This window comes from Austrofundulus limnaeus, unplaced genomic scaffold, assembly GCF_001266775.1.
Source record: "Austrofundulus limnaeus strain Quisiro unplaced genomic scaffold, Austrofundulus_limnaeus-1.0 Scaffold238, whole genome shotgun sequence".
Lineage (NCBI taxonomy): Eukaryota > Metazoa > Chordata > Actinopteri > Cyprinodontiformes > Rivulidae > Austrofundulus > Austrofundulus limnaeus.
This window is the reverse complement of record NW_013952640.1, coordinates 65,063-81,472: the sequence shown is the minus strand read 5'-3', so window position 1 is coordinate 81,472 and position 16,410 is coordinate 65,063. Positions and strand designations below refer to the sequence as shown.

The 16,410-nt window shown below is 43.9% G+C and overlaps 1 protein-coding gene across 5 annotated transcripts in view; it reads left to right on the top strand.

Annotated features, from left to right (window-relative positions):
• The window catches only part of fam184aa (family with sequence similarity 184 member Aa), a gene marked incomplete at both ends in the record, with an annotated part of 81,365 nt that overhangs the window by 25,031 nt on the left and 39,924 nt on the right, over positions 1-16,410 (top strand). For all 5 annotated transcript variants that reach the window (XM_014020023.1, XM_014020022.1, XM_014020021.1 and 2 more), the window contains 6 exon segments: positions 2,953-3,159; positions 3,524-3,697; positions 10,305-10,466; positions 10,882-11,017; positions 12,980-13,161; positions 13,243-13,428. In XM_014020023.1, the coding sequence (XP_013875477.1) occupies positions 2,953-3,159; positions 3,524-3,697; positions 10,305-10,466; positions 10,882-11,017; positions 12,980-13,161; positions 13,243-13,428 (1,047 nt within the window).

Below are 16,410 nucleotides of genomic sequence, written 5' to 3'. Positions count from 1 at the left end.
GCTTTACAGTAATCTAACGATTTTTTCATAAAAAAAATACTCAGCTTCAAATTAATTTTCCATCAGAGCCTGAAGGACGATAAAAACAATAAAATTAAATAAGTCAGATAAAATTAGAAATAAGTCCACCACTCTTCTCCTCATCCTCTCCCCCTCCTGCCTGCTCTGTTATCCGCAGCAGACACCCCCGCCCCGCGCGCGCGACAAATACGGACTTTAAACGTGAAGTTTTATAACATTCACACTGACGAGGTGGATGCGCCCTGCGCGTGTATCCAAAGCGTGACATTTGCTGTTCTGCTGTTCTTGTCGGGGAGAGTTCTGTGGGTCAGGGAGGGGTCTGTGGGTCAGGGAGGGGTCTGTGGGTCAGGGAGGGGTCTGTGGGTCAGGGAGGGGTCTGTGGGTCAGGGAGGGGTCTGTGTGGGTCAGGGAGGGGTCTGTGTGGGTCAGGGTCGTCTGAGGAGGAAGGAGATGAAGGGAGTTGCGCACGGGAACTTTTATTTAAGATTTAAGTTGCATTTATTTCAAAGGTCCTCATGGCTCAGCAGCAGAAGCATAAATATTACTGTTAAAAAAGCTGATGATAAAGTTGAATAAAAATCTAAGTCAGATTCTGAAGGTAAATTAAATATCTGACAGTGATCATTACACAGTGTGGCTCTAATTCCTCACTTCACCATCTGTGTCACAGTTTCACGTCTCCAAAACGAGCGTATGCATGGATCAGAGCTGGCGTGAGGCACCGCACATTTTCACATCAAGTTTGGATTTTATAAATCACAACCGTAGCGTAAAAAGTGGCGTACGCAAGTTTCTGGGCTCAAATTGTYCGTACGCCAGTTTTATAAATCTGACCCCAGGACTGGAGATTGTGACAACAGTATCTACTGAAGCTATAACATCGCTACCTACCTCCTCTATCCAACCTGGCACAATTTATTCTTTGTGTCTTCCTCTGGCTTCATAAAATAATTGTGGTCACACCAGCTGCTGGCTACAGCCTGGAGGCTCCTGGCTACAGCCGCCTCCAGCGCAATTTCACCCCGCTGGATCAGTTGACGACAGGCCGCGTGCCGTGCAGTCACCCTGGGCAAGTGTTTGGTAGCGACAGACTGGTGCTTGGGGAGGCCAACGCATGTCCGTCACCGCTTCCTGAGGCTGGCGTTGTGGAGGGGGAAAGACGAACAGAGGGGCTGCAGCCTGGAGGCTCCTGACACCAGAATCTCAAGGCAGCATGGTCTCCAAAGGTGCTCGCCTCCTCTGTTGTCGATCACAGCCGTAACCTATTGTTCAGCATTAGTTTTTGCAAAATGACAAATCATATTCATACCGAACAGCAACACTAAACACATGAGACATCACTTATATCACCATCATCAAGTTTCCTTCAGTTGAAAGTCCTTGAGTAAATCCTGCTGTGTTGTTGTTTTAATTGGTCCATGGTGAAATTATTTGTGCAAACTACAAATTTCTTTGGCAATGTTGCAGGGGCATTGCGATCATAAATAAAAATAAAATTAGGCCACTCATCTCTATTCTCTGTGACGTGGTCTTTCTGAAGTGGGTGGAGTCTATGCTTGGGTTACCAGGTGAGGGGTTGGTCTCGTTTTAGGCGTTGCTAGGTTAGCCAGATTGTGACGTAACAATCCACAGGTTTTTGTAACAGCTCATTTTCTGACACTTAAAAAACATTTAAAAATTGCCAAAAAAAATGGCTGGGAGTATTGTCTTTGGCACTTGGATTGTTTCTAGAAGCAGTACAGACCCAGTATAATAACATGTAAAAAGTGAATTTTGCGTAATAGGTCCTTTTTAATCCACAGTTTGATATGATGGGTTGCACAGCTGTCCCCTTATAGTCAAATGGCTTCTTCATCTCCTGCACACACCTTCCCTAAAATTGCAAATAATCTTGCCTTTTTTTTGTCCCTCAAGACTCCTTTACATTTGGTGATGGGAAGCATTAATTAGATTATTATTCAAAGCTGAAGATATTTTAGCAAATTATTCAATTAAATCAAATTATTATTTTGTATATATAAATTTTGTCCTTTTTTTCACTCCTTTTTTTCATGAACCTGAACAAGTGTGCTGTCTTCACAAAAAATCACATGCCTTATTTTTACATACTGTATTTTCAACCGTTTAAAACCTTCTGATGAAACAGGAAACTTGGTTAGAAGTGAATAATGAATAATGAATATTTTATTTCTTCCGTAAGGACATCATTACCGGGACAAGCTAATAGTTTAAAGTTATTTAAATATCCTGACACTTCAAAGCAATTTTCATTTTCTGAAATTTCACAGAGAAGAAATTTATATAGTAGTTATTAGAGGTTAGTACTGATGTTAAAAGCACAACACTATATTTTTAGGTTTTCCTTTTTATAATGTTGACAGTGTTTAATCTATTATGTTTTGATTGATAATAGATTAGTTACATGTCCGAAATATCTGTGACAACACATAATTAAACGTTATGAGAACATTAGATGAGAATTTTGTCTGAATGCCTGTGATTCATTTAGGTCAGTAGGGGGCGAACGCAGGCATTGAAGAATCTTGTATAAATTGATGAACTTCCTGGTTTTTCGCCAGTGTGGTTTCCTGTCAGCTCCAGTGACTTTAAACCTCACTCAGATCCAGAATTCTGGTGTTGTATGGTTTGATTCCTTCTACAAATCATTTTATTTAACAGTGGTGGTTTTAATATCGACTTCAGTTTATTGAATACGAATTTTCTTACAGTTTTGGTGACCCCGACGTGGTTGCAAGTTATTCTATGGATCAAACAAACATACATGTGTGTTATATTAAGATCATGGAAGTGTTTAGAGCCAAACGTTTTGTGCTTCTTTAGATTTTAAAGGTTGTGGATTGGAGAATATGTTTTTGCAGAAGCTCATAAACCCACCCAAAGAAAGCAGGTAATGTTTCGTGGTTTCAATAGGTGGAAGAGATGCGTCGGGATTTTGAGGAGAAGCTGCGAACGTTCAGCCAGGCTCAGGCCCAGTTTGAGGCAGACAAACGGCGGGCGCTGGATGAGATGAGGGCCACTCACCGGCAGGAGGTGGAGGAGCTCCGCAACAACCAGCAGAACCACAGCGCCACCTCCGCTGAAGACCAGGAGAAACTGGCCGAGCTTCATAGACAAGAGGTGGGCTACGGACATGGGAAACAGGATGGTTATTTAGCCGTTATGAAGACACAATTTTGTTAAAAGATCACAGTAAATCCAAAAAATAAAATTGTTTTACTGATGCTGGTGTTGATTTATCAGCACTAAAGAAACTGGTCATTTTGTGAGTCATCTTATTTTATTAACCCAATTATTACCCATCAAAAATAAAACATATCCTTAAAAAGATTAACTTAAAAATAAAACATTTAAAAATTAAATAGTACACAGGCACAGAATATTCAAAATAGATTATTTTAAACAATCGTCTGAATGCCATTTGTTATGAAAACTCCAATGCTCAAGCCTAGAATTTGCTGCACATTGATCCATCTCTGTGCAGGTAGAGTCACTGATGGAGAGGGTGGAGGAGCTAACAAAGGATAAGGTCCGTTTGGTGGAGGAGTACGAGGCCAAGCTGGCCAAGGCTCAGGAATATTATGAGAGGGAGCTGGAGGCCATGAGGAGAACACATCAACTCACCACTGAGAACCTGCTTGCCTGGAAGAGGACTGAAGTAAGAACACACTGCTAAGTAGCTCACCAAATCTTAGCTCAAAATCTGTAAAACTAGGAATGCAATAGCCATTTTTATGTTTACTAAGAGCATTGAGCTGTAGCAGCCATCTTGAATTTAGCTCAATCCAAATGTTAGTTGCAGTGGTTGATAAGGTACTTTGCTAACAGATGATTAAAATTGACTCCAACAGTTATGCCAGAGTTGTAAGAACAGATCTGATGTGATCAGTTAGAGCTTGCAGTATATTTTGAGTATGCATCTAAACTACTAGAACACCAAATTTTAGCTGAACAACAGTAAAATAGACCTAGTTAGAGTTAGTTATTTTTTGTCTTACCTCTTTGAAATAAGGACCAGGAGAAAAAAAGTCTGATTAATTCTGTCAAATTGGTGATGTGAACTTTCCTCTTCTATCCACAATTTCCTCTAGAACTGTTGCACTTCTTTTCACGCCATGTCATTCTGTATTTTTAAGCAGAGTGTGTGAGTTAGTTGATGCCACCAACCTTGCTTAGCTGGGCCGTGATAGGGGGAGTGGCTAAACCCTCTCCTCTGCCTACATCCCCCATAATTTTTAAATTTGTTTTTCTGTTGTTTAAAAATGCTGTGCATTTCTGGATTGGTGTTCAGTGAAATGATAATTTTATCCGACATATTTTCTGTTTATATTGCTCACGTGTTTATTGCGATATATAGTTATAGTTCCCTTTCAGTCAATTCACTCGGTACAACACATCATGTATGGGAAACCACGCCCCTGTGCGTCCTGGCTGAAGCCACCTCTAATCARGCCTTTAGGCAGGTGACGTGATGACGACAGATGTCAGGCTCCACCTGCACATATATATACTGTCGCCATCACAGTCACTCCTTAGTTCTATTGCTCTTCACCTCGCAAGAACACCCACCTCTTCCAACCTAGCTAGTTAGCTGCTGCTAATTAGCTTTGTTTGTTCGAAGGTTCTCGGATTTAGTTTAACGGCTTTTGTTGGTGTCAGCTGCAGCTGCCTACTGGTAACTGTGTCTGCCCGCAGAGCAGTAACTTTTAGAAACCTTTCTTACCTCGACGAAAGAAAGAGTTTTGTGGTTCGGGATGAGCACAAAATTACTCAAGAAGAAGCAGAAGTCTTCAGTTCGCCCCTGTCCCCAGCGGTACGGCTTCTCGCTTCACGAAAAGGACCAGCATGAGGCTTGCCTGGTCTGTTTGGGGATCGTCCACGCTAGTAGGGTGTTGACGGAGCCCGAAGCATGTGCGTCTTGCCGCCTGCTTCAACGCTCAACCCTGGAGAGACGGGTTAAGTTCTTGGAGAAAGTGCTGGGCGAGGCTACAGTCGCGAGGCAGGACCCTTTCCTCTCAGAGTCTAGTAACCCGGTTCCGTCCGAGTCTGACGAGGAGGAGCCCTCGGTCGAAGTCCCTGCTTCCAGCTGGGCAGACCAAGTGGAATAAATGGAGGGGATAGCCAACAAAGAGGAGGAGGCCTCCCAGTTTAATCTGGACCTCCACCACGGAGGCGAGGACGTGCTGGATATCAGCCTGGATGTGCATGGTCTGTCGGAAGACGACGATGAACCCGGTCCAAGTCCAGAAGCCCCCGCTACTGCGGGGGCAAACCAGGAGGACACGTTTTTTCTCTCTTTGTGTCGTCGCGCGGCTTAGAAACTGGAGGTGGAATGGCCTGCTCGCCCTCCTGCACAAAAACCGTCTCGTTTGCTGGATTTTTTCTCCCTACCGAACCGACCACGGTGAAAAACCGTCTTCCCATGTTCCCAGACTTCGTCTTGGAGCTGACGTCCTGCTGGACCAAACCTCTGTCCACCCACGTCATCGTGCCCGGTTATGGACCGTACAGTATTTGGATTTGGAAGGAGCTGAAAAAGCTGGACTGGTGAACATATCTCCCATGGAGCCGTCCCTGGCAGCGTATTTGGCCCTGTCTCACAACCATGGGTGTGAGCGGACCCACCACGCTCCCTTCCAAGCCGTGTAGATTTTCTGCTGCGCAGCTTGAAAAAATCTACAAGGCTCAGGCCACCACCGCTCGCGGCCTGAGCTCCATCAGCATGCTCCAGACTTACCAGGCTATGGCTCTGGCGGAGCTCAGAGCCCAGGTACCGGCCGAGAGTCCTCTGCTGCCTCTCTTAAATGAGATCAGACTCACCGCGGACTACATCCTCTGTGCGTCCCGCGGCGTAGCGCTCTCCCTGGGCAGAGGGATGGCTTCAACCGTGGTGGCTCAGAGACATTTGTGGTTGACACTCTCTGATGTCCCCGACAGAGACCGGGCCACATATCTGGATGAACCAGTTATGGCGGCTGGGTTATTCGGTCAGTCTCTCGACGTTATTCCGGCAAAGTTTGAGCTGAGGAAGAAGCAGGCAGAAGCTCTGCGCTGCATTATCCCCAGACGGGTCTCGAGACCCAAGACCAGCACACAGAAGCCGGCCGAACAGCCGCCTCCGGTGAAGAGAACGGTGCTGCCTGGGAGCCTAGGCACCCAGCCACCYCAGCCTCATAACCACGGCCAACCCCCCCGCCAGTCGGCTTGGAGCAAGGGCCCCCCCTCTGGGTCTTCAGAAAGGCGTGATGCCTCGGAGGAAGAAGACACAGTCCTCCTAAATGTGGAACTGTCACTGTAGGGACTTTGGGACCAGGGAGACATGTTCGCCAGTTTTCGGCTGCCACCCAAGAGGCATTTTGTTTGTACTGTTCAGGAAAGCAGCCCCAAGAGGCGCTGCGTTTCTATAACACAGTCTCTCAAGCACCAGTCCCACCCCACACACACACTGTTTGTACCAAAAGCCCCCAGTTTGGGTGCGCTAAATGTTCAGAATGTAAATGTACAAAATGGTTGTGTAAACTTGTTGAATTTGTCAATAAAGGAAACACTTCACACACAAAAAATCAAAAAAATCTGAAAAGTTGTGAGCGACAGTCATATAATGCTGCACCTCTCTCATGCGACAGAGGGCAGCAGGACTTCGCTAACACAAGTCGGTCGCCTAGCAACGCGACTCTCTCTCTGGCGCGCATGCGCACCATCCCCTTGGGTAGAGAGAACTGTCGCAATGGGTTACCGACTACAGTTCTGCATACGGCCGCCCCGTTTCAACACCGTGTTAAACACTGTTGTTGGAAACAAAGCAGCCGTGGTTTTGAGAGAGGAAATAAACACGCTACTGGCGAAAGGAGCCATACTTGTGGTCCCCTCTTCGGACATAAACAAAGGTTGGTACAGCCGTTATTTTGTCGTTCCGAAAAGAAGACGGTGGCCTCCGTCCGATTCTAGACCTGAGAGTGTTAAACAAGTTTCTACGAACATACAGGTTCAAAATGCTAACACTCAGGCCGCTTCTGCATTCGATCAGCCCGGGCGACTGGTTTGCCACCATCGATTTAACAGACGCTTACTTCCATGTAGCGATTCACCCGGACCACAGGAAATTTCTGAGGTTTGCGTTCGAAGGTGTAGCCTACGAATACCTGGTGCTGCCATTCGGTCTGTCACTGGCACCCCTCACCTTTTTAAAATGTGTCGAAGTGGCGCTATCTCCTCTCAGGGAGAAAGGAGTTCGCCTGTTAGCGTACCTGGACGACTGGGCTCTGATAGCCAGCTCCAAGGAGCAGGCTACAGAGCATCTGTCTCAGYTRRTGTCGCACATTCAGGCTCTGGGTTTTTCTGTAAATTTTCAGAAAAGCTTATTGACTCCGAGTCAGCAGTTTTCTTTCCTCGGTTTAGAAATATGCTCCCTGTCGGGCAGAGCGCGTCTCTCAGAAAACAGAGTAGCTGCGTTTCACCGCTGCCTCGCTCAGTATCAACTGGGACGCAAACTGCATTTTCAGACCATTCTGCAACTGTTAGGCATCATGGCTTCTATGATCGCAGTAGTACCACTCGGCGTGCTAAAAATGCACCGGTTTCAGCACTGGTCCCGCTCTCACCGGCTGTGTGCATTACGTCACCGCCACAGAAAGCTAACGATAACTGCCTCATGTATGAAGGCTCTCAGTCCTTGGAGGGAACCCGGACTGCTATGCCGAGGCTCACAAATAGGGAGAGTGTCCTTTCGCAAAGTGGTATCCACAGACGCCTCCCTGGTGGGGTGGGGGGCTCTATGCGATGGTGCAGCAGTGAGGGGGGTTTGGACTCTGAAGCAGTACAGGCTCCACATAAACTGCCTGGAATTGTTAGCGGTTCTGTTAACACTGAAACATTTTATACAGTTCTGAAGAACCAACATGTTCTGATCAGAGCAGACAACACGACCGTAGTGTCATACATAAACAGACAGGGGGGAACACGGTCTCTTCCCCTGTTGGAACTGTCTCACACTCTCTTGCAGTGGTGCAGCGTGCATTTCCTGTCTATCAGAGCCACTCACGTTCCTGGGAGACTGAATCTGGGCCCAGATCTACTCTCCAGGGTCGGGCCTATGGTGAGGGAGTGGAGGCTGCACCCCTCAGTGGTGGACCAAATTTGGTCCATGTTTGGCAGGTCAGCAGTGGATCTCTTTGCCACAGGGGCCAACACCCACTGCCCTCTGTTCTTTTCCATAACGGATCAGAACGCCCTACTGGGGGTGGACGCTCTAGCCCACCTGTGGCCCAATGTACTGCTGTATGCATTTCCCCCAGTGGAGATACTGCCTGTACTAGAGAGGGTACGCAGACAGGGTCTGTCTCTGATTCTGGTGGCGCCCCATTGGCCAGCAAAGTCTTGGTACGCTGAGATAATCAGCCTGCTGGCAGCTCAGCCCTGGTAACTTCCTCTTCGCCAAGATCTCTTCTCTCAGGCGGGTGGGGGTGAGGGGGGATATTTCACCCACACCCAGAGTTGTGGAGGCTGCACGCCTACCTGCTGAAAGGTCCTGCTTGCTAGCCAGGGGCCTTCCCCCGGCAGTGGTGGCAACTATCCAGAATGCGAGAGCGCCCTCCACTAGAGGTTTATATACCTACAAGTGGCACGCTTTCGAGCAGTGGTGTGAGGTCAGGCACATTGTCCCGTTTCAGTGCTCCATGGTGGATGTTTTAACATTCCTTCAGGAGCTGTTGGATAAAGGACTGGCTTTTTCCACAATTAAAGTCTACTTGGCAGCTATCTCTGCTTGCCATGTGGGTTTTGATGGAGTTACGCCAGGTGCTCATCCTCTAGTAGTGCATTTTCTGAAGGGGGTCCGTAGGCTGCAGCCTCTTATTAAAACCAGTATCCCTACCTGGGATCTTACTGTGGTGCTCAAGGCTCTCTGTGACCCCCCTTTTGAGCCCTTGGAGTCTGTGGATTTGAAGTTRCTTTCATATAAAGTTGTGTTGCTTRTHGCACWAACAACTGTTAAACYGGTCGGGGATCTCCATGCTCTGTCTGTYAATCCCTCCTGTATTCAGTTTTCACCTGATGGCTCCAAGGTGGTTCTGCATCCAAACTCAGCATATCTCCCTAAGGTGATACCTTCTAATTACAGCTCCATGTCTATTGAGCTTTCTAGTTTTTATCCTCCCCCTTTTGCATCTGAGGAACAGAGGAGGTTACATTCTTTGTGTCCTCTACGTGCACTGCGTATTTACATTGACCGCACACAGGAGGTGAGGTCATGTGATCAGCTGTTTGTGTGTGTTGCTAACCCACTCAGGGTCAGGGCTCTGTCCAGACAGAGACTCTCCCACTGGATTGTGGAGGCTATCTCGTTAGCTTACAGCAGCAGGGTTCTCCCAGTCCCATCTGGTGTGAGAGCTCACTCCACCAGGGGTGTAGCAGCATCCTGGGCCCTATTTAAAGGGYTACCTGTGAGTGACATCTGTGCTGCGGCCAGCTGGTCTTGACTGCACACATTTGTTTAGTTTTATCGCTTAGATGTGACAGCCCCCTCGGTGGCTCACTCTGTGCTCTCTGCTGGGTCTGATGTGCTGCACTAGCATGTTAWTATGACCCAAGTTTGGTGCTGCTCTGCGGGGTCTTTATATATGTCCCATACATGATGTTGTACCGAGTGAATTGACTGAAAGGGAACGTAATGTTATGCATATAACTACTGTTCCCTGAAGGAAAGGAACGAGGTACAACACATGGTGGCCCCGCTGCACAGCTGGGCTCGGTGAAGAGCAGTTACCGAACTAAGGAGTGACTGTGATGCAACAGTATTTATATGTGCAGGCGGAGCCTGACATCTGTCGTCATCACGTCACCTGCCTAAAGGCGTGATTAGAGGTGGCTTCAGCCAGGACACGCAGGGGCGTGGGTTCTCATACATGATGTGTTGTACCTCGTTCCTTTCCTTCAGGGAACAGTAGTTACATGCATAACATTACATTTTAACATCCAGCTAATTTCCAATGTCATCAGTTATTTCAGTTTTATTAAAAGTCGTTCAGTAGGATATAAGATATTTTGCTAACAGAGCAGAATAAAGATTATACACAGATGTGGGCAACAACATCGTCCTTTTGCCTTTGGTAGTTGGTGATGAAAACTTCACCCAGCAGCAACAAATATCCGTGGGCTGTTCTACAACTTTATTGTCCAAATGGTACAAATCATCAAGTTCTTTTCGGTTTATTGGTCACGGCAGTCACGGTCTGTTGAGGTCTTCTTCTGTTTCTGCTCACGTTAAGGTTGAGCTCCGTAAGGAGTTCCAGGCTCAGGAAGCGGCGTTGCAGCGTTCTCTGTCAAAGCTGAGGAGTGAGCTTCAGAAGGCTCAGGAGGAGGCCCGCGAGAATCGAGACAAGACCAACAGACTGCAGACATCACTGGCCAACGCTGAAGGAACCATTAAGGTGTCCTGTTTAGAACTGGATGCATGGATGGATGAGTGCATGAACACATAGACATGAATGTGCATTTTTTCTGAGTCACTGAACGTTTTTAGGTCCGATTTGTTGGAAAAGAGATGAAAATATTGCTATTATGACTTTTATTTTCACGTTTTTATTTTAAAATTTCCTTGGAAAAAGTGCAAATCAAAGATGATTCTTTAGTTCCAGTTGTGTAGGAAGTGGGTTAAATCAAATGAAAAAGACTTTCTGAGAATAAAGACAAAAGCAGAAGCCTCAGGGTAAGATCGTTTTCAAGAGTTTCAGAGTGGTGGGAAAGGTAATGTAGTGTGCTCTGACAGAACTCCAGGGAGATCTGTTAAAATACAGAATGTAGAATCAGGAACACGTGTGTCGTGTATGTGCATTTCTGTTACAGAACCTGCACAAGCAGCTGGAGGAAGCTATCCAGGACGGAGAAATCTGGGTGATGCAGCTAAAGGACACAGAATATGAACTCGAGAGCAGCAGGGAGCGAGTTCAGCAGCAGGCCACTGAAATTCTCCACAAAGCAAGTAAGTTGTGTCTCTGGAGGTTATTTTTAACGGTCGTTCTTTGTGCTGACGTGCTGACACATCTGATTTTTACACATAATTCTCAGAGTGCTCTTTATGTGGCAACAACATGTTATCAGATCAGAACAGGCACAAAACCTCAAAGAGAGATTAATCTTTCCGTATTTTTTTCCCCCACTTAATATGGAGGAAAACCCAGACATGCCTTTTCTCAGTGACATGTTTCCAGCTCCTGCTGGGGAGGTGTTCCCAGACTTCAGAGGATATAAAATCCTTCCAGCGAGTCGTTGGTCTGCCCTGGGGTCTCCTCTCAGTGGGGCATACCTGAAAACCCTCCAAAGGTTTGCCTTGGAAGCCTCCTAATCAGATGCCTCAGCCACCTCACCTGACTTTTTTTTTCAGTGCAATGAAGTAGCAGCTCTACTCATAGCTCCCCATGAAAGACAGAGCCTCTCACAGGATCTCTAAGGCTGAGCTCAGCCACCCTACGGAATAAGCTGATTTCAGTCGTTTGTGTCTGGCATCTTGTTTTGGGCATGAGCCATGCCTCTTGACCATAGGTAAGGGTTAGAACAAAGAAGGACCAGTAAATCAAGCTTTGTCTTTTGTTTTGGCTCCTTCTTCTCTACGACAAATCAAAGCAATGCCCTCATTACTACAGACAATCCATCTCCTTCTCCAATTTACCATCTCCAAACTGAAGCTTGTTGCATACTCTAAAATGAAGTAGGCTGTGTGTTTACTTCAGGTGGCAAGAACAAGTACAATGTTGGTTCTGGCCAGGACATTTTATACTTCACTAGAAACTCAAGTGCAGAACTCCTATGAAGTCACACCACTTCATACCTGCAGAAAAGCAAGAATGTCAATATTTCCACTTTTCTTTCTGACCAAATTACATCAAAGTTGTTGGACACCACAGGAGAAATAAGTTTTGCTCAGATGAAGTGTTGATGAAGCTGCAAGAACTCCCAAACCAGGGCTGGAAGAACAACAAATTATATCATTCTTTTCTTCCAGCCCTGGGAAAGAGAGAACAGTTTCCTCTGTTCTTTCAGAGTTTAACATTATTTAGAGGAACTGACTTCATCCCAGCTGCTTCACCACTCAGCTGCAAACCACTCCAGTGCCCGTTAAAGGTCATAGCCTGAAGACACCAGCAGAACCACATCATCTGCAAAAAGCAGAGACGATGAGCTCCTGGATGCACCCCCCATAGAACCACTCAGGAAAAAGGTCATAAGTCTTCTCCAGATCCATAACACACACATAGACTGGAGAGTCAAACTCCCACAACACTTTTTTCAATCCCATAGGGGTAAAGATCTGGTCCACTGTTCCTCCTGAATCTGAGGTTTGACAATTGGTTGGAGCCTTTTTCCCAACAACCTGAAGTAAACCTGTAAACTTCTTCAGGGAGGCTGTGCTGATCCTTTAAGACCTGGAACGCAACATTGATTGATGCTCGTCCTCATACTGAAGTCACATTGAACGAATGAATGAGTGAATCAATCAATCAATCAATCAATCGATCAATAAATCAATAAATCAATCAAGATCCCAAAGGGAAATTACAGTTCAGAACTCCCATTCATAAGAACAGGTGTCCCCAGGTCATGCAGCCATAGACCCTGCACAGGACAGAGGAGGTGCTACCCTTAAATGCAATAACCTGTAGTCTGGATGAATAAATTGACCAAATTGTGTATATTAGACTAAATCCACACATAATACAGGAAATTTCTATGAAACTAAGAATATCATCTGAAGAAAATGTCCCTATTTTAATGCCATCCCACACAGGGACTCATAGACTCTTATAGTGGACTTCTCAAAAGCACCACAAAGCTCCATCAGTTTTTAAATATTGCAAGTGGGATGATTTGAAATAGTGTCTAAATACCTTCAGCTGATGCGGTAACTTGACTGTGGAGCCTGTTTGACGTGCTGGACTGTTTTCAGGTCAGATCGGTTCCTTGCAGGCCACTCAGATGGCTCATGAGGCGACCATCAGGAACCTGGACCAGGAGCAGAGTCGCCTCAAGGAGAAGATCAGTAGACTAGAGGAGGGTAGGGAGTCTCTGCTCAACCAAAGCCAGGCCGCCAACGAACAGCACAAACAGCAAGTGGTCAAGCTGGAGCAGGTAAGGCTTCCCTCCTCTGCAGCAGCACCAAAGGAGACGCCAGTCGAAGCCTAAAGATTTTGTATTTTTTTTGTGCTTTAGTCTCTACGCGAGGAGCACCAGGGCTATGAGAAGGAACTCTCTAGGCTGAGAGCTCACTACGAGGAGGAGACGCTTCGCTATAAGGAGGCGCAGGTCAGAGCGCTGGAGGAGTTAGAGGACAAGCACCGCACCATGAGGGAGGAGGCCCACCACGAGAAAGAGGAGGAAAAGAAACTACTCATTAATGTAAGTCCAAATTATGATTCTGTTGGTTTAAAGGACCATTTGTGAATTGTTGTTGTTGTTGTTGTTGTTGTTGTTGTTGTTGTTGTTGTTGTTGTTGTTATGCCAAAAAGTACTGGAGAAAAAAATATGTGATTACTTTATTGAGCTACTGTACAGGCTTAAGAATTATTTTTGGCAAATATTAACCACTTCAAAGATCAAAGTCTTAATTTTAACAGTAAAAAGTAAAATGAATAAAAATAAAGGAGCTAAAATACAGAGATAACAATTACAGTAAAATACCTAACAACACAAGCAAAACTTATGTAGCATGAAAAAGTGTAATAACCTTTCTACAGTATTTAAATTATATATATTTGATTTATTATATATTTGTTTGAAAATTTCTAATTTATAATATATTAACCCTTCTAGTAAATCAGAATTTTGCCATCTGGTAAAAATTGTCAAATCTTTTAAGTGCTATAAACTGACACAGTAGTATCTTATAGTAGTATATGTATTTTGCTGTGTGACTTCAAAAATGTTTAGAGAGCCATAAATAAAAATCAGTTCGTGAGAAATCATCAGTCATGCAAAAGAAGTAACTGGAACATTTTAAATTTCTTTTGAAAAATAAATAGTGTGAGTGTACAATTACTGCTGAAATTTATTCAATAAGGTGAAAATGAGTTGTTCAAATAAAATAAAACAAGAAGAGCAAAAGATAAAGCAATTGGAACTCCAGCTAAAACAAGCAGAACAGTAACTAACAGCTAACATAATCAGAACGATAGCTAAAAGTTAAAACCAACAAAATAATGAAAGTACAGTAACAACTGGCTAAAATTAATGAAAATAAGTAGTTATAAGTTAAATTTAGAAAATTTCTACTTAAAAGTTAACACTAACAGAACAATAGCTAAATTGTACAACCATCAAAAAGTAGCTAAAACAGGGTTCGACAAGATTTTATTTTTTTACCTGCCCGACATGAAAAGTTACCTGCCCGAAACAAAAATGTTCAAATTATGATAAAATAAGAAAAACGTGTACTGTACTTTGTACTACAAAAATATTAACATGGTTATGCAGAGGTATATAAAAAATGACATCTGATAAAACAGATGCAAACACTTTAGACTGAGTTACTAACAGTCAATTGTATTATCAAGAACATCTTCAAAAAAGTGTTTCCCTTAGAGTATTGGCCTTGGAGGTGGGTTTTATGAGAACAGAATGATCAGCAGCAGCAGCTTTGTTTTAAATACAATTTACAGAACATGAAAAAGTCTGAAATTTGCATTAATTAAATCTTATTTAGTGAATCTCATATCCAAAGGTGATTTAAGATATCTTGAACTGGAGTCTCCATACAACATGATGATAAATCTAATGTTATTTATACAAGTCAGAATATAATTAGATGTATCTTAAATAGATATTTTGAATTGTCAAAATATATTAAGAGATGTCTATTTGTTTCTTTCTTTCATTCATAAAAACAAAACCATCCATGTACAGCATTAAAAAAAACAAAAAAAAGTAAATCATACCCTGAAGTAAAAGGGTGTAGAGTGAAGAAAAAAACTTTTTATCATAGCTGCACCTTATTTTCAAAAATCAACTTCAACAAACAATCTCAAGCTGGAAAGCTCTCCATATTAAAAAAGGTAAATAAAACAAAATAATAAAAGAAAACATTTTATTATTTTATCCTAAATAACTAATATGTCTAATTTAGTCATAAAACAATTTCAGATAACTGGAATATAAGTGTGGTGAAGCCAAATAAATGAGAGATCGGCCTGCCATACAATGAGCTTCTGACCCGCTGCTGCTCCTCTCTCATCTTCATCATCATCTTCATCAGAGCAGAAGCCAACATTAGCAAGATGGATTTATGACTGAACGAACTTCCACATATTTTTTTCATCTCTGTGGGTAACAATACATAAAAAACATATTTTTTCCTCCGAAAACACGGGTGTGAAAAAAGCTACGGTTGTTAAACCTTCTCTCTGCGCGACCTGCAACAGGAAGGAGGGAGGAAACAAGCAAAATAGTGGCAGTAAAACCAGCTAATTTGCGCCTAAAAGCTAAAACCAGCAGAAGAGTAGCTAAATTCTAAGAGCAGCAGCTAAAAACTAAAATGATCAAAACACAAGCTAAATGCTAAATGAAGCATAAAAAGAGAACAATTGAGAAAATGACTGAAACAGATTTGAAAGGGAACAATGTTTTTAAAAAAATGAAGAGATTTTATGGGAAATACTGTATGTTACAAAAAACAAACATAGCACATTATTCCTGATTGAGCTTGATGTTTAGATATTTAAATATTGAAAATAGCACAAAGAATATGGAAAAACATATGGAAGAAACTATGAACAGGGAACAATAGTGCTGATTCTGCATTTACACTCTTAGAATATGCATTTGAGTTTTGTTTTAAGAGTTGTCCACACTTGCATAGGTGCAAACCCCCAACCCTGCAACCGAAGGACAACCTACTTATCTACAGGACCTTGTAAGGAGTTGTGTGTTTGTCAACACAGAAGCGTAGCAGTTCAATTTTCTCCTCAGTGAAGCTTCTCCACAGTGGGTTGTTTATATAGCTGTAGGAAATGAGCACCTCTCTCTGTTGTCTGCACACATTTAATTGGGTAGAGGAGACTTAAAAACATCTCTGCCCGTTTCCTGCTGCGTCTTTCACTCTGCCATCAGTTAAAGGGGCAATATCATGTAAAATCAACTTTTTAGAGTTTTATATCATGTTATAATGCTATACTCTCATAAAAAACACGCACAAAGCCTTGCTTTGACTCATTCATGCATGTTTGAGAAATCCTGCAGCATTTTTAGGAAGCCATGCTGAGGAGCAAAACAACAGGTGGGGACCAGAAACGCCTTTGGGGACCAGAAACGCCCCTGTGTTGTGTCTTTAAGCCGAGCTTCCTCATCACAGAGCACACCTCCCCACACCACTCCCCACACACCCCA